General features: G+C 40.4%; 1 protein-coding gene across 2 annotated transcripts; it reads right to left on the reverse strand.

The window, feature by feature from the left end:
* Positions 1 to 4,635: 4,635 nt before the first annotated feature.
* Positions 4,636 to 18,390, reverse strand: LOC117467909 (protein tyrosine phosphatase type IVA 2-like). Of its 2 annotated transcripts, none has more exons than XM_034111830.2 (8): positions 18,248 to 18,390; positions 17,088 to 17,222; positions 16,913 to 17,001; positions 14,655 to 15,309; positions 14,465 to 14,557; positions 7,047 to 7,177; positions 5,462 to 5,536; positions 4,636 to 5,346 (listed from the first exon to the last, which is right to left on the reverse strand). In XM_034111830.2, exons 4-8 carry the CDS (start codon positions 14,748 to 14,750, stop codon positions 5,235 to 5,237), a joined length of 507 nt encoding a protein of 168 aa, XP_033967721.1. In that variant the 5' UTR covers positions 14,751 to 15,309; positions 16,913 to 17,001; positions 17,088 to 17,222; positions 18,248 to 18,390; the 3' UTR covers positions 4,636 to 5,234. The 2 variants fall into 2 exon arrangements, with proteins under 2 accessions (XP_033967721.1, XP_033967720.1); XM_034111829.2 differs by having other exon boundaries at positions 16,885 to 17,001.
* Between the last annotated feature and the right edge of the window lie 342 nt (positions 18,391 to 18,732).

The following is an 18,732-nucleotide window of genomic DNA, read 5'->3' on the forward strand; positions in this document are numbered from 1 at the left end:
GTTGTGTTTATTGTTTTCACTCACTGTGGAGCTTTTGTTGCAGGTTAGTTCATGTGCGTGATGTGGGGTCAGTCAATAAAACCAATCAACCTTGAATGGTGACGCTGATGTTCACACATTATCATCAGAGCCAGAGGCCATCTCTCACTGTCACACACAAACACATCAATGCACTGAGGTCAGTCCAGGCTCTGCATCACGTTGGGCGTCTGCCATCATACAGCTCTTTACTCAGAAAAACACTGTGACCTAAAAAAATGTTAAAAGCAGCCAAGCAGTTTTTTCTATCATATTAACAAGTGATGTCACTGTTGTCCCTTCTGATCAGATATATATGTAAATGTATTTGTTCTTTTTTATTCAATCCTTTGTTTATTGACTTTAGTTGGTACCAAGTGTTTTATTAATCACATGTTATGTGTTGCGGTTCCGTGTGAAAATGGGCAACAGATAATATGTAGATGTATTCTTATTTTGTTTTTTTAAAGGAGCCCTATTATGCTCAAATTCAGGTGTATATCTGTATGAAGTGTCTCTACTTTAAAGAGTCCTCTCCTGCTGATGTTCAGGTGTATATCAGTACGTAGTGTATCTACTTTAAAGAGTCCTCTCCTGCTGATGTTCAGGTGTATATCAGTACGTAGTGTATCTACTTTAAAGAGTCCTCTCCTGCTGATGTTCAGGTGTATATCAGTATGTAGTGTCTCTACTTTAAAGAGTCCTCTCCTGCTGATGTTCAGGTGTATATCAGTATGTAGTGTCTCTACTTTAAAGAGTCCTCTCCTGCTGATGTTCAGGTGTATATCAGTATGTAGTGTCTCTACTTTAAAGAGTCCTCTCCTGCTGATGTTCAGGTGTATATCAGTATGTAGTGTCTCTACTTTAAAGAGTCCTCTCCTGCTGATGTTCAGGTGTATATCAGTATGTAGTGTCTCTACTTTAAAGAGTCCTCTCCTGCTGATGTTCAGGTGTATATCAGTATGTAGTGTCTCTACTTTAAAGAGTCCTCTCCTGCTGATGTTCAGGTGTATGTCAGTATGTAGTGTCTCTACTTTAAAGAGTCCTCTCCTGCTGATGTTCGGGTGTATATCAGTATGTAGTGTCTCTACTTTAAAGAGTCCTCTCCTGCTGATGTTCAGATGTGTATCAGTATGTAGTGTCTCTACTTTAAAGAGTCCTCTCCTGCTGATGTTCAGGTGTATATCAGTATTTAGTGTCTCTACTTTAAAGAGTCCTCTCCTGCTGACGTTCAGGTGTATATCAGTATGTAGTGTCTCTACTTTAAAGAGTCCTCTCCTGCTGATGTTCAGGTGTATATCAGTATGTAGCATCTCTACTTTAAAGAGTCCTCTCCTAATGATGTTCAGGTTTATATCAGTATTTAGTGTCTCTACTTTAAAGAGTCCTCTCCTGCTGATGTTCAGGTGTATATCAGTATGTAGTGTATCTACTTTAAAGAGTCCTCTCCTGCTGATGTTCAGGTGTATATCAGTATGTAGTGTCTCTACTTTAAAGAGTCCTCTCCTGCTGATGTTCAGGTGTATATCAGTATGTAGCGTCTCTACTTTAAAGAGTCCTCTCCTAATGATGTTCAGGTTTATATCAGTATGTAGTGTCTCTACTTTAAAGAGTCCTCTCCTGCTGATGTTCAGGTGTATATCAGTATGTAGTGTCTCTACTTTAAAGAGTCCTCTCCTGCTGATGTTCAGGTGTATATCAGTATGTAGTGTCTCTACTTTAAAGAGTCCTCTCCTGCTGATGTTCAGGTGGATATCAGTATGTAGTGTCTCTACTTTAAAGAGTCCTCTCCTGCTGATGTGCAGGTGTATATCAGTATGTAGTGTCTCTACTTTAAAGAGTCCTCTCCTGCTGATGTTCAGGTGTGTATCAGTATGTAGTGTCTATACTTTAAAGAGTCCTCTCCTGCTGATGTTCAGGTGTATATCAGTATGTAGCATCTCTACTTTAAAGAGTCCTCTCCTAATGATGTTCAGGTTTATATCAGTATGTAGTGTCTCTACTTTAAAGAGTCCTCTCCTGCTGATGTTCAGGTGTGTATCAGTATGTAGTGTCTATACTTTAAAGAGTCCTCTCCTGCTGATGTTCAGGTTTATATCATTATGTAGTGTCTCTACTTTAAAGAGTCCTCTCCTGCTGATGTTCAGGTGTCTATCAGTATGTAGTGTCTCTACTTTAAAGAGTCCTCTCCTGCTGATGTTCAGGTGTATATCAGTATGTAGTGTCTCTACTTTAAAGAGTCCTCTCTTGTTGATGTTCAGGTTCATATCAGTATGTAGTGTCTCTACTTTAAAGAGTCCTCTCCTGCTGATGTTCAGGTGTATATCAGTATGTAGTGTCTCTACTTTAAAGAGTCCTCTCCTGCTGATGTTCAGGTTCATATCAGTGTCTCTACTGGGACATGTCTCCATGCTTTAATGTTCAAAAAGCTCTTTATTGTTCTCATACTGCCTGTGCTGCAGCACCTCTTTTCACCCTCTGTCTGAAACCAGAGCCCAGTCTGCTCTGATTGGTTAACTGGCCGGCTCTGTTGTGATTGGTCAACCGTCAGATATGCCCCGCCCCATAGCCTATCACGTAAAATGTTGTAGCACTAGCCAATAGAAGCCCCAGTGTTACATAGTGTTGTCACAATTTTACAATAGAAAACAAAGAAGTCCAATGAAGACGTTTCATGTAGGGGGGGAGTGTGTGGGAGAGAAACTCCCCTAAGTTCAATTAAGGAGTTATCTGAATTTAAGGTTTGTAAAAACTATATTGCAAAGCTAATTTATTTTTAATGTATTGCCACAAACCATAACAACATGGCACAACACAACATGAAGTTGGACAAAATTAGCTTGAAATAAGAGTGTTTTTGGTTCTTGTGTGTATCCAACTGGTGAACTAGTTATTTGAAATGTTACAGGATCCCATTATCTCTGTTTTGTCTTTTAGTATTTAATTGAATATGAATAAAAAAGTAAAGAAAAAATAATTATGTATTTTTTGTGTGACCTGGTATTTTCATTTCATCATACACCATTTATGCCTTTTTGTGTCTCTTCCCTGTCCAAAATAAAAAATAAAAACTTTAATTGTTTTAGGTTGTGTTGGTCTGTCTTTGAACTGAGGGGTTATTATTGTTGTATTTAATTATTTTTATTTGTGAAGCACTTTGTTTTGTGTGTAGGAAAAATACAACAAATCTCCATGTTTTATAAACTAACAACACAGACAGACACATCTTACTTCAAAATAGTTTCTGCGACAAGCAACACTTACATTATTAAACACTTTATTTTCTAACAAGCTACTAGATGTTTTTCTAGCAGACAGACATTTCACAAAGAAACACTGAGCTGAGCAGACAGCTAAGAAGCTACAGAGCCGGGCGGCCATGTTGGCTCCACTGTCTTCTTCTATGGTGGTTGAAATAAGAATACAGAAAGTGATCAAGAGATTGTCCTATTAGTACTTTTAACTGGTGAACATTAAAACCCCGGGGCACCAAAATAACATATATTTGTTGTCTTATTTTTTTTAATGCCGGCTTATGTATTCAATAGAGTGGTGCAGGAACGAGTCAGCATTTTAGCTGCGGTTCCAATCGTCTCAAACCTTTGTTTTGGCCGTGTTTTGGGTTAGAGGCCGAAAATAAGGTCTGCCGTTAACATGACTGAAGCTCATAAAGCGTCATAAAAACAACAGTTGCTAACGAAAAGTGGCTAAATGAGACTACTAAACGTCATCTCGCAGAACATTAGCCACATTTAGCTTAGCGGTGAGTTTAAGTCATGTGACCGTGATGTAGTTTGGTCATAGCCCACCAAAAATCCTTAAAGGAGTCTTTATATGAGAAGATTATCCTGATGAACAAAACAGGTAAGTATTATAAACATGTTTGCCACAGAGCTTATTTCTGCAAGACTCCCAAATCCATTGGAAAAATCCCATTGCTTTGTGTTGAGGGAGCCGTTACTTGCTAACCTGCTAACTAAAACACGTCATCAATGCACCACTCTATGAAGAACATGAGGATGTTGTATAAAGCGCAGTATCCATCAACACTAATTCTGGACTGTTATCACGTAGAAACCCTCAATATAATCTCCTGTATGTTAGCGACTCATAGCACATCCCATGTCCTGCCACTCCATAACAGTTTGTCTCTAAACGTTATGTATGTGCACTGAAAGAACAGCATACTTTAGCCAATCAATAAAGAATGGTATATTGATTATTTTTAAATGTTTTTCACCCTGCACAGCGAATAGGACAACCTACCACAAGTGTTCGTTGATGAATACATTCACCTACTGACCTTTTAACATGTTCCTGTCTTTGTAATATTATAAAAGACAGTGTCAAACACTTACAACCAACATGTTTCTGTTCTAAAGAAGCACCTATGACTAACTATGTACTTTTCACAGTAGATAGGTACTTTGTATTGTTGATTAATACAGCATATGTCATACTTATTCATATTCTGATCTTCTTTTAGCAAATGTATTTAATGTTGTAGGCTTTCTAACTCTCTGTTATCATCTGCTACGGAGAATCGATTTGCTCAGTGAGTGAATATTGGAATACAAAAATCATTGATGGGCAATAAACCAGCGAGCACACACTGCCAGCTATTCATTCTTTATTTGTAGTGTTGGAGCTTAGAACAAATAGCAAGCTGCATATCATTGTAACATCACAAAAATCAAACATATTGACTACTGATACAGACATATCTATAACGTTTGATCCCAGGTTTCAATTCAAATAAAAGCAACTCTGTTTACAACAGTCAACTTTTGATTTATATTATTACTTTAACGTCCCGTAAGCTTGATTTCACAGTTTAAATACGTTTTGCTTGACTGTGGAGTTGCTCTTTAATGAGCTAAATATGTGTATATTTGCTACATTTAAGGTGAGTTCACAGACCAAAAGCAAAAATAAAAACATTTAACACCTTCTCTATAGAGGTCAATTTGTTACGTAAAAGACTTTCAGACATTTCTGGTGCTTTGAATTTGGGAAAAGTGGTTTTAATAGATTTCACAAGCCTAAATGAGTCTTTACCTAATCGAGGACAGAAACGTTACAAATGAATTTCGCTAAAATGACAACAGTGTGCAGGAATTCTCCTTTTCTCTTGTGCTACCCAAACATATCACGTTTCCATTTAACATTAGGAGTCTCAAGTGAAGCAGCAGTGAAGACGAGTGGTTCGTAGATTCCTACTGTATGCAGCAGCTCTGTCCATTGCCGTCTTTGGAGCGCAGACACAGTTTAGGTTTGTAGCTTTCCAGATACAGCAGCTGTTTGGAGTTGAACGCCCCGCGACGCTTCCTGACATAAAAAAGACATCAACTAGAGAAATGAGATCTGAATGACAGCATGTGTGAGCAATTCCAGGGATGGTACATTTCAATTGAGGCCAGGAGAATCAGTGTTGTGTACTCACAGTCTGATGAAGTGCACGGCGTCTTCATATTCCATCCCACACTCGATTAGAGCCAGGGCCACCAACACAGGAGCTCTGAGCACAGACACAGGACACATAACAGACGCTTTAGCTTTTAAGATGCTGTAAAGAAAAGATGCCGGACTGGAGGACAGATTCTTCTTTCGTCACAAGTTTATAAGAAGATGATATTGCAAAACTGAAAGATTTTGAAAAGCAAATACACTTCAAAAATTGAAAATGTTATTGAAATAGTATGTACACATTGATTTACATAATAGGGTGCACAATATACAAAGCTCTGTAAATGGAGTGGAGCACAAAATCATCCAGCATCCAGAAGCGACGTCTTTGGAGGAATGTGTGTGTGTGTGTGTGTGTGTGTGTGTGTGTGTGTGTGTGTGTGTGTGTGTGTGTGTGTGTGTGTGTGTGTGTGTGTGTGTGTGTGTGTGTGTGTGTGTGTGTGTGTGTGTGTGTGTGTGTGTGTGTGTGTGTGTGTGTGTGTGGGGGCATTGTGTTTTTTCCCCTTAACTTTAAGAAATGAAAATGATGTAAAATGTTGAAATATTACACAACGGGTGTTAAAAAATAAAAAATAAAAGGTTTTGCTCCGTTTTGTTTTTTTAGAAAGTTAAAACCAATTGTAACCTGGGTCCCTTTAGCCACAGATTAAAGTGACATGGCAGTTTTAAAATCAAATACCTGAGAGTTGTGCAAAATTACTACAACTGTATTTGTGTCATTGTGTTATATACCCATTCATTGCTATTTTCACATTTATCTTGTCATTTTACTATATTCTCAGATATGTTTGTTGTTTTTACATTATCATTCATGTTTGTTGATTTGTGAAGTAGTAGTAGTAGTAGTAGTAGTAGTAGTAGTAGTAGTAGTAGTAGTAGTAGTAGTAGTAGAACCTTTCTTTATCCAGGAAAATCAATTAAGAACAAATTCTTATTTACAATGATGACCTGACAGGAGGCAAAGGCTTCCTGAGGGGATGGGGTTTGGGAGAAAAATAAATAAGAAGACAGACTCCGGGCACTACAGAACCCAGGAGACAACACAAACACATAGAGCAAAGATGACAGGCATAGCAATTAAAAAACTAAAATATAAAAACTCGAAGCCCTCTGAGACAAATGTGATTTGTGATATTGGGCTATATAAATACATCTGAATTGAATTGAACTGACAATAAATGCCTGGTCTAAACAACAGTGCATATTTGGAAAAACTCACATGAAACAAAACTGACTGAAATTGGTGGACATACATTTGTATAATGCCTTAACACCTTAATATGGTACTAATGTCACTTTGCTGATTCTCATGCTTGTGTACTTATTTGTCTTTATTTGTATTTTATTACTAATGTCTATCTCTTTTCTATATTAATAAGTGAGAATACTCTCTATTATTGCATGCCTTTTTTGACCTGCTATGCCACTTTTGCTGTAACACAGTACATTTCCCCGCTTTGGGACTAATAAGGAGTTGCGATTCTGATTCATCAATTAATGGTGGCAGGATGTTAGTATGTCACAACGATAACATGTCACTTCCCGTGTCCCGTTGTACTCACCGTCCCAGCCCGGCCACACAGTGCACAGCCACACAACTGCCAGGCTCGTCCCTGAACTTTGTCTGAAGCAGGCTCAGCCAATCATCAACCAGCTGGTCCGGAGGGGCGGAACCATCGTCGAATGGCCAATCCTGGAGGGGGAACAAGCTGATATTTAGTTTTGTTTGTTTATCCAATCTGATGCTCTGCACTCAATGTTCCAAGAAACAGTGTTTTATTTCTACATTAAAATAAATGAAAGGAACATTTTTACTATGGATAGTGCCTCTTGCTTGTTGGTGAGGATTATAGTGTAAGAGATTATTATGCAACGTAACGGTCTGTTACAATATGCCTATGAAAATATTTTTTTTTAAGTAGGCGGAACCTAAAACTGGGAGTTGAGAAAATGTAAGTTAATGAGCTCTGAAGGACCAAAGGTTTTTGACCAGTCCCATTTGTACACGGCGCTGTGAGTGAATATTTACAAGCTCACTCTTGATCTCTTACATTTTTTGCAACATATTTTCAAATGTCCACTTTCATTCTGATTCCAGAATGTTACAGCAGTGTTCACTAGTGATCGTTTTGATAGGAAAGCAACTGGAGACTTCTAGAATTGTGTGAGTAACATTCTGTTTTTAGACTTCTCTGTTCCAGTGTGTGTACTCTGTATCAATGCTCTGTAGTTGATCTGACTGAAATTGTGATTTTAAATCTCAAAACCGCTACAGTGTCTGTCAGGCAGAAACTTGGGACAAGTAATTTGACTGAAACCTTTAAACTGAACTAACTGACTGCTAGGGTTAACTTTGATTTAAACATTTGTAGAATACTAAGAGCTTTATTGAGTAGGTGTAACTGTATTAAGGGTTAAACTCATAACTTTATAACTTAGGGTTTAATGTAATTGACTTAAAAGACAATAACAAGTCAGGAGGAAGCCAGTCTCGATTTCCCTTTTGAGGGCCACCAGCTGCAGAGAGTGAACTAATTAAAGGGACTTGGCCCCACAGCTGTGAGAACTCAGCAATCAGGTGTCCATTTTAGGTAGCACTTTCCTGGAGCGGCAGACAGGCTAAGACATTAGAGTCCTGCGGGAGTCACGAGGGAGGCAAAGAGGAGGCAAATCCTACTTTGATTGAGCTAAGTATCGCTGGTGTTTTATTTTATTTTATTTTTTAGCCCCTCATGCTATAATCATGTGTATTTTCTCCATTCCTGTTTATGTGTCTTCTCGCAATTATCACTGGCCCTGTGTATCTCGTAATCGATATAACCGGCCTGCTCTCGTCTATCCCACGTGCTCCACTGAGATCCAACATCTAGTTTCAGGCGGCCTGTGGAACTGCCAGTCAGCTGTTCCTAAGGCTGACTTCATCTCTGGCTACGCCTCCCTGCAGTCTCTGGATTTCCTTGCTCTCACTGAGACCTGGATTACTCCATCCAACACATCCACCCCAGCAGCTCTCTCCACAGCATATTCCTTCTCCCATACACCCAGACCCACTGGCAGAGGAGGTGGCACTGGTCTCCTGCTCTCTCCCAAATGGAGCTTTTCCCTCTTCAAGCTACCTAACTTCACTCCTTCCACCTTTGAATTCCATGCCGTCACAGCAACCCATCCTATACAATTAACCATTGTTGTTCTCTACCATCCACCAGGCGCCTTGGGGGACTTCTTGGAGGAAATAGATAACCTCCTCTCACACATCCCTGAAACTGGTCCTCCCGCTGTACTTCTCGGAGACTTCAACCTCCAGACAGGGAAGATAGACGAACTAACATCTCTGTTAACCACCTTTGCTTTCTCACTGTCTCCGTCCCCACCAACTCATAAAGCTGGCAATGTCCTTGATCTCATATTCTCAAGGAACTGCGCTACTTCTAACCTCTCTGTAAACTAGGGCTGAACGATATACCGTGTGTCATGGCGATAACCGCGGTATGCGCATGCGCGGTATTCACACCGCAGGGATGTGCGGTTTTATTCATTAAAAAAAAAAAAAATGCTAAAGCACTTTAGCACAGAATTCAAAATAAAGATACCCTTATTACTTATCGAAACTGCACATACAATATATCCGATTAAAACTGAGACTCCACAGATTATTTAAGTATATTATCTAAGCGACAGGGGAAGCAAACACAGACATCACAACACGTACCTTTTACGGGAGATCGTCTCACCGTAGCTGTCAATCTGATCAAAAGACGTGTTCAATGGCATTAAAACGAGAAAGAAAAAACGCGGCTGAATCGGTTGATCCATAGGTTGATAATATATCTGTGGCTTTGAAGCAATTGTTTATAATCCATAATTCCATTTTTATGTAAAAATCGGAGCACAACAGTTAGCTGCTAATGGTAGCCACCAGAGTGTATGCAGCTTCCGGTTTTGGCTACGCGTCACACTCACTCCTTATTTGGTAATGTGTGTGTGTTAGACTGCGCTGGACTGCCGCATAGCCAAGACCGGAAGCAGCAGCCACTCTGGTGGCTACCATTAGCAGCTAACTTTTGCTCTGCGATATTTACATAAAAATGGAACTATGGATTATAAATTAAATCATTTTTTTTATACAGAGACGTTAAAAACCTATGGATTAACCGATACAGCCGCGTTTTTTTTCTTTCTCGTTTTAATGCCATTGAACACGTCTTTTGATCAGATTGACAGCTACGGTGAGACATCTCCCCTAGAAGCTACGTAAAGGTACGTGTTGTGATGTCTGTGTTTGCTTCCCCTATCCGAGTTCAGATCACTCAGTGATGATACTATATACCTAAATAATCTGTGGAACCTCAGCTTTAATCGGATATCTTGTAAGTGCAGCTACGATAAGTAATCATAAGGGTACTTTTATCTTGAGTTCTGTGCCAAAGTGCGTTAGCATTTTTCGCTCAGGGGTCATTTAGATGCTTCTTATGAGACTTGTGTTTTGTTTTGGTAAAAATGGTTTGTATCGTCAGTTAGCTGAGATTATTTCCGTTAATCTGGTATAACACATTAATAGGTTCTTAAATATTACGATCCCCTGAGACACTGTCGTGAAAAAAAAAAAGTACCCGCCGGGACTTTGGGGTTTAACAGGTTAAAAAAAACGCAATATATACCGCGGGGGAATTGCGATGTCAGTTTTTTTCAATACCGTGCAGCCCTACTGTAAACCCACTCCACACATCCGATCACTTCTTCATTTCATTCTCTCTACCCCTTTCCAAACATAACAAACTAATCTCTTCTCATCCTGCACCTGTCCGCCGTAACCTTCGTTCCCTCTCCCCCTCTACCTTTGCCTCATCGGTGCTCTCAGCCCTCCCTTCCTCTGACTCGTTCCAATTGCTGCCTCCAAACTCTGCTGCAGAAACTCTCCTCTCTACTCTCTTATCCTCTCTGGACTCTCTCTGTCCTCTCACATCTCGGCAGGCTCGTCAGTCCCCTCCTGCTCCCTGGCTAAATGATGCACTGCGTGCTAATAGAACCGTCCTTCGGGCAGCAGAGCAGAAATGGTGGAAATCCAAACACTGTGACGACCTCCTAACCTATCAGGCTCTCCTCTCCTCTTTCTCTGCTTCGATCTCTCAGGCAAAAAGCACTTTCTTTCAAGACAAGATCCAATCTTCCTATTCCAATCCCAAAAAACTATTTTCCATCTTCTCCTCCCTCCTGGACCCCCCCAAAGCCCCTTCCCCCTCCTCCCTTAGGTCAAGCGACTTTGTTAACCACTTTGAAAAAAAGGTTGATGATATTCGCTCTTCTTTTTCTGACTCACCTTTACTCACCGCTGGGTCACCAGACCCTCCTTTCACCCGCACACTAACCTCCTTTTCCCCTCTCTCTCCACGTGAGGTTCTTACCCTCATTACCTCTGCCCGCCCTACCACCTGTCCTCTGGACCCTATCCCTTCAAACCTCCTTCAGACTATCACTCCTGATATTCTACCGTTTCTCACCCATTTCATCAACACTTCTCTAACTTCTGGTCACTTTCCAAACAGTCCCAAGGAGGCAAGAGTAAACCCTCTCCTAAAGAAACCCACTCAACCCGTCAGGTGTTATAAACTACAGGCCTGTCTCTCTCCTCCCGTTCCTGTTTAAAACACTTGAACGCGCTGTCTTTAGACAACTCTCCTGCTATCTCCATGAGAACAACCTTCTGGATCGAACAATAATAATCCACCACACCTTGAATTTTAAATTATGATATGTCTTTGCCCTGTGCTGTGTGTTGTACTTTTTATTGTATGTTGAACTGTATGGAACAAGCTGTAATACTCTGCACTGAACACGAATTCCACCAGCCTGGCTGTGTGGTCATTAAAGATTCTAATCTAATCTAATCCGCACCAGTCTGGTTTCAAGGCAGGTCACTCCACAGAAACTGCCCTCCTTGCTGTCACTGAGGAACTGCACACTGCTAAAGCAGCCTCCCTCTCCTCTGTCATCATCCTTTTGGACCCGTCTGCTGCATTCGACACGGTGAATCATCAGATCCTCCTTCGCACTCTCCAAGAACTTGGAGTTTCAGGCTCTGCACTTTCCCTCCTCACCTCATACCTCAAAGACCGCACCTACAGGGTTACTTGGAGAGGGTCGGAGTCCGACCCTTGTCAATTAACTACAGGGGTCCCTCAGGGCTCTGTTCTTGGTCCCCTCCTCTTCTCCTTGTACACAAACTCGCTCGGATTTGTCATAAGCCCGCATGGTTTTTCATACCACTGCTACGCTGACGACACCCAATTAATTCTGTCCTTTCCCCGCTCAGAGACCCAGGTCGTCACACACATCTCTGCTTGTCTAGCTGACATCTCTCAGTGGATGTCTGATCATCACCTCAAGCTCAACCTTGACAAGACTGAACTGCTTTTCCTTCCGGGAAAAGATTGTCCCATTCTTGACCTAACAATCAACATTGGCACCTCTGTTGTTTCCCCGACTCAGACTGCAAGGAATCTGGGTGTAGGGTTGGGTACCGAGAACCGGTTCCAACATTTCGATTCCAACGGCATCATTTAGAAATGTGAATTTCGGTTCCGCTTTTCGATGCCTGAGGAAATGTTTCTCGCCGCTCTCCGTAGCCTACTGTATGACTGCGGCGGGTGGGAAATGTAGCGTTGTACCTACATTTCCTACAGTGTAACCTGAGACCAGGGCCGGCCCGTTGCACTGGCATTATAGATGTTCGCCTAGGGCGCCAGATCTGTGGAGGCGCTGCGCTGACAGCTCTGGGAGGGAAAACAAATGTTTTGACCGTTGGTGCTCATCCTAATGTTCGGCCTTGATGTAACAACATTCATAATTAAGTAAATGTAACACCCTTTTCATCCCGGTTACACGTTTCATTTGGCCTGTACGATGGGCGCTGCAAGTGATGAAAATGGGGGATGTTGGCTTATCTGGCTCACAGCCAAAGTGCGAGTGAGAAAGAGAGGGTGCACTGGAACCGGCGCTGTTGTTATTAGCATCTGGTGCTAGCTGCTCTAACGGAAGAAGAAGATGTTTCTACAATGATGTGGAGGGAGAGTCCTCTCCAGTCAGACTGAGGCTGATAACTACAGCTCAGTGAGGTGAAGGACTCTTGAGTGTTTAGATAGTTCACTTTAGTCTAAGTTATCTCAGTGGGTCTCAAAGGGTTTGATCACAATTTATGTAAACACATATTTCCAAGGCACTCCTTTATAATTATTGGGATAAAACAGGTTTGAAATCATTCCAATGTATACTATAGGACAGTAAACCAGACATATCGTTTTAAACTGGAGAGATAAAAAAATATGCATAAATAAAATAGTCAAATAAGATATGAATGAACAACAAAAATAAAATAAGTTACATGTATTTGTTATTGGCTATGGGTTATTGGTTATGTTCACATACTTATTTGATTATTAAAATGTAAACCGATCCTTTTCATATGGGTGTTTAGAGTTGTACCCCCTAAATCTATTCTCTAGTAATTCTGCTTAAAGTGCACCAGATTGAAGCATTTTGCTTTCAAATGTTCAAACATTTCTTCCTGGTATGCCTGAGAACGCAGATATGCTTGTTTTTCTCAACAAGAACTTCATAATTTTTTTTACCCTGCCCCTCAAAGAATCGGAATTGAGAACCGGAATCGAAAAGTAGAATCAGAATCGTGGAAATTCAAACGATACCCAACCCTATCTGGGTGTGACCCTAGATAACAACCTGTCCTTCACTGTAAACATCGCTGCTACAACCCGCTGCTGCAGATGCACGCTTTACAACATCAGGAGGATGCGTCCCCAGCTGACCCAGAAAGCGACGCAGGTTCTGGTCCAGGCTCTCGTCATCTCACGCCTAGACTACTGCAACTCCCTCCTGGCTAGTCTACCTGGATGTGCCATCCGACCTCTGCAGCTCATCCAGAATGCAGCTGCTCGCCTGGTCTTCAACCTTCCTAAATTCTCCCACACCACGCCGCTCCTCCGCTCCCTTCACTGGCTTCCAGTAACTGCTAGAATCCACTTCAAGACAATGGTACTTGCGTACCATGCTGCAAATGGATCTGGCCCTTCCTACATCCAGGACATGGTTAAACCGTACACCCAGCACGTGCACTCCGCTCTGCATCAACCAAACGGCTCGCTGCACCCTCGCTGTGAGGGGGACCCAAGTTCCCATCAGCAAAAACACGTGGGTTTGCTATCCTGGCTCCAAAATGGTGGAATGCGCTCCCCATTGACATCAGGACAGCAGATAGCTTACACACCTTCCGGCGCAGACTGAAAACTGATCTCTTTCGACTCCACTTCGAGCGATGGAACTATTAACAAAGCACTTGTATACTAATAAAGGGCTGGCTTATCTAAAGCCAGTTGAGTAGCACTTGAAATGTTTTTGCTCTATGAAGCCTGATGTACTTATATGATTCTGTTTTCTTCAAGTTTGTATTTTGTTGGTCGAACGCACTTATTGTAAGTCGCTTTGGATAAAAGCGTCAGCTAAATGCAATGTAATGTAAAAAAACTCTGACTAAAAACGTTTTCACTATATTTAAGATGGAAGAATGATGAGATGGCAACAGTAGAGCACAAACAGAGACTATATCAAAATGCAATATGGTTGGCGAAAGGAAACGGGACTAAAATGTTGAAATCAAAATCTTAACAAAAATCTCTATTTTTTTCATTGACCAAAAATAGGAAATTAAATATTATAAACTAGACTTTTTTAATGTAGCCGTTTTGTTTCCTTTACAGTGCACACCCTATCAGGAAGACAGCAGCAGCACGATGAGCCGTCAGGAGCATTCAATAACTTACTTAAGTTAAAAATGGCGACAACAGGACTTAGAGAGAAACAAACATGGCTAGATATTTTGGCTATAAAATATATATAATCTGTTTACTTAAACGATAACTATGGTTTAATAATTAAACTATAATAAAAATGAATCTGATCCGTCACTCACCAGGACATGAATACCTTCTTGTTCCACCGGAGTCTTGTCATATGTAGCAGCACACACTCTCACCAGGGTGTTAACTCTATAATTCTTCAGATCCTGTACATAAAAATACAAAGCATGTCATGGTTGCTTCGTTCTTAACTAAAATAAAAATGAATAAAGGATATAGGTTTATTATAAAAATGTATGTTACCTCTATAAACCTTCCCAGTTGTGCGTTGGTGGGGTTGTGCGTTATCAGGAATCTCAGGCAGTCGTAAGAGATCTCCACGGGGGCAGGGCGGTTCATTTTTACACCCTCAAAAGGTTTATTAGTATAGAAAAATAGAACTGTGCTTCAAATAATGGAGACAGACAGGAGTGATTGGATGTTTAAAATTCAAAACTTTAAAAAAAGTGTTTTCACTAAAACATAAATTGCATTTGGTCAAAAAAACGCAAAACAAAAAAAATAAAACTTATGGGCGAGGTAAATATGCTATGCCTTACGTCGTTATAAAAATCGGGAGGGGGGATTCAACAATTCTTGGCAAGGAAGGAAAAAGTAAAATTGGCTTGGTAAACAAAAAAATATTATCTAAAAGACTAGGCAGAAGATGCTCAAAGTCCCAGGAAAAGAATGATGACAGAAAAAAGGTCTGTCCTTCCTTCCTTTATTTCAAATATCCTATCCCATTCAGAGAAGACGTCTAGGGATCCAAGTAGAAGAGGAAAGGAAGCTCAGGAAAGGAAACGAGCTGTGAGGAAACTCCTGGGATGAAGCCAAAGCCTCTCCGACTCCCCAGGACAGCTGACAGGCGGAAGGTTGGCTCGTCTTCATATGGGTTCAACAGGATGGCAGTAAGGACCTACGAGGACACGGAGAAGGTCATTAAGGGATCCAGACGTATTGGTTTTTGTTACATTATATATTACATTAAGTTACTTTGCCAGGGTATTTTATTACACATTTATGAACTTGAGTATCAGAACACTTCATTTATCCTGGGGGAAATTGCATTTCAATTGCTACATTTTACTACATATAAACTAACTTAATATAGATGAAAAAAGCTAATAATGATATTTGAGATGACGATTCATTAAATAATTTAATAACATTATATAGTCGACAAAATTAACATCAGATTACCTTGTTTATACTGGGGGACATTTTATTTCAAAGTCAGTTGCTCTATTTTAGAATATAAAATATTAAGAATTAAAAACAAAAAAAGATCAAGTAGGAGTAATATGCAAAATGCATTAAAAGTAAAAAGAAAAAAAAGTTAAAGTGTGCATATTGCACTATAATGCAGTGCTTCTCAAAGTGTGGTCCGTGGACCACTGGTGGTCCGTGAGCGCCCCCTAGTGGTCCGTGAGTATATTGGTAACATTTCACATTTTAAATAAATACATTTAAGTTTTCCGCACTCTCGCGGGAATATCTCTGCAATGGAGCTAGCTTTACTTTTGATTGCTTGATATAGCTCAGTGCAACACCTTTGTCACGCATGTTGCCACTTGTTTGTACCATTTTCAGGGGATTTGTAATCTGTTCTAGAAAAATGATGTGGTCTTTTTTTAGATTTCAAGAAGCGTATAAAACAAACAATGGATGTCTTTTATGAACATTTATCATGCTGGAAGTAGATTTAGATGTTTTAGTAGTTAGATAGAGATTATTATCTAATATATGCATCCGATGAAGCATTGCATGAAGTCTGTTGATGATCAGAGGCTGTTGTTGGGGCTGCATAAACGATCTTTTATTTTTGTTTTGTAGGCAGACCATGCTGGCCAGCCCGATGGTCACCAAGGTTCATGTTTTAATAGCATTTTTACAAAAAAAAGCTCACACGAGCCTAACACGTGAACAAATGGCTTAGACCTCAGAGAGTTGAACTTGGGCCTGCGACCATAGTTTTACTGTATTTTGTTTTGAAAATCCACAGCGGAGGTTTGTGTCGTACTACATGCGGTGTATTTTGCATAAAGTAAAAAGACGATCTGTGAGTCTGTTGGCTCGGACATAAACTCCGTAATAAATGTAGTCTACATTTCATAAGAGGTGTAAAACCTGAGCATTTGAAATCGCATTTGAACAAAATGCTTATATAATCTGTTTGTATTGTTGATTTAATGTGTGAACGAGGCGATATAGAGAAGGATAAACTGTCATTATTAGTCTGTAATTTGTTGTATGTTGGAGTGGTAGGCAGGTATATTGTTTTTGGATATTTGGGGAGTTAGGTGGTCCGCGAGTGTTTTTTTATTGGTTAAGTGGTCCTTGGTATGAAAAAGTTTGAGAAACACTGATATAAAGTATTGATATTACAATGTATACAGCGGTGTATTAGTATTAACATGGTTATTTGTCCCCTACTCTCTCCAGTCCATGGACTGCTACATAAGGACATTACACCATCCTTTATAATACAAACCTGTGCACGTCAATGGCAGTGTTCGCACCTAGCTGGTTCTCCTGTTCACAATAAGCAGCAGGTGCTGGGCTTGGCAGAACTCCCCTCCGAGCCTCGCAAACGCCATACATGTGCAGCCTGAGGGGGGCAGAGTAATAATGACTGGCAGGTGTGATGTATAGGCTACAGTCGTGTTAACAGATGGGACTGTGTAAAACACTCACTGTGATGAGAGCTGAGGAGATGGTTCATGGAGCGGACACAGGAAGATGTGACGGCTCCGTGATGTAAACACACCATTGATGATGATGCTGCTTTTCGGGTCCTGGCTAACAACGGCCCGCTAGCTTTATGCTAACCTGTAAAGACAAACATGACAATATTAATCACTTTACTTTGCGAACGTTATCATTGCGTGTTAATGAGAACAATTTGTCACATCATGACCCTCCCTTTTAGAAAACATATTAATAGCTCATGTCTTGCTAGCTTAGAACAACTTAGTAAACTACTAGCTAACTACGCACATGCTATCTTAATACAGGTAACATACGGTCAATTATATTTTGCACCGAGGAGCTGGCGACAGTTATGTTTATACTGATTGTGTGTGTGTGTATGTTTGTTATGTTTATATGAGATTTACAGAATATCAGTGTGGCTGTGAGTTGAGTGAGAGAGTATAGTTCTGATTGGTTGGGAGTCGGGATGGAGGGAGGTTCCTGGAGTGAGACTGGGAATGCTACGAGAGAGCTAGTGTTTGTATGAAAGTAACGAGTAACAACTAACGTTCTTGTTTTGGCATGGTTACGGCCCACAGCAACCTGTGTTCTGTGACAAATACATTGGTGGAACAAATATATCTGAAGTCTAATTGAGTTTCTTTAGCGAGATGTTACAATACAATACATCTCCTTAACTGGGCAAATGGTTAGCTTAACAAATAGCCAGGTAACCTTACCTCCAGCTAATACCGTAATGCTCATGTTCAGACACGAATTATAAATGTTAAGGTTAGCTAGGGCAATATGCTAACCTTTAATGACAGCTAGCTAGCATAACGTCACTGATGGCTGTTTTTCAAATATTGCACACAACATTACTGTATACAACGTTACCATAAGGGATATAAAATACTCAGACAAACCTAACGTTAGACTTATTAGCTACGTCATCTGTCATCCGCCGCCGGTCAGGTAAAACCAGGTCAACAACCATGTTCCCAGATTAAACAAAAAGCACACTTCCAGCCTAAAGCGTTCACCGGTTTACAATAACAGTCAAATGACAACGGATACATCGGTGTCGTTAATACAGCTAATGTTAGTTACACAACAGCTACATCGACATCAAACACATACGACTGGCAGAGCTAGCTACTTACCAAACGCAGTAGTTTAACGAAATATCCAGACGTTTCTAATGACAGAGCAGAGTCTGCAAAGAAGACATGTTGAACCGAAATGTCGAGTTAGCAACAATGAACAACACTACTTCCGGCCGCAAACTTTCCATAATAAAACGCTTTTTAAATGTATACAATAATCGGATTGATGACGGTTTTAATTTGTCACTCCACTTCCGGTATTGATTAGTCTGCCTATTGCTACTTTGACAAAATTGAGAACAATCACTGTTGTGCTTTTTTTTTTTAAATGCTCTGCTGATGTCTATCTTCAATTTAATAACCTGGAATTGTCCGTTTTTGTTTTTGAATACGATTAAAATATATAGTTTATATAGGATAGGTATCTATACTGGTTAAGTGCGCCTTGAAATCTGAATAAATCACCAACAGTGTCACCCACCCAGGGGCGTTTCCTGGACCTGGAAACATTTGGGGCTTAGCCCACAGTTCATTAAGGTACA

The sequence above is a fragment of the Pseudochaenichthys georgianus genome, chromosome 22, assembly GCF_902827115.2.
Source record: "Pseudochaenichthys georgianus chromosome 22, fPseGeo1.2, whole genome shotgun sequence".
NCBI lineage: Eukaryota > Metazoa > Chordata > Actinopteri > Perciformes > Channichthyidae > Pseudochaenichthys > Pseudochaenichthys georgianus.

What these genes read in the sequence shown, in the direction of transcription:
- LOC117467909 (XM_034111830.2), bottom strand. Translation starts at nt 14,750, where the DNA reads ATGAACCGCCCTGCCCCCGTGGAGATCTCTTACGACTGCCTGAGATTC. An exon ending in AACTGGGAAGGTTTATAGAG is followed by an intron (nt 14,558 to 14,654) that starts GTAACATACATT and finishes TTTTATGTACAG; the next exon opens with GATCTGAAGAATTATAGAGT. An exon ending in AAGAAGGTATTCATGTCCTG is followed by an intron (nt 7,178 to 14,464) that starts GTGAGTGACGGA and finishes TTCCCCCTCCAG; the next exon opens with GATTGGCCATTCGACGATGG.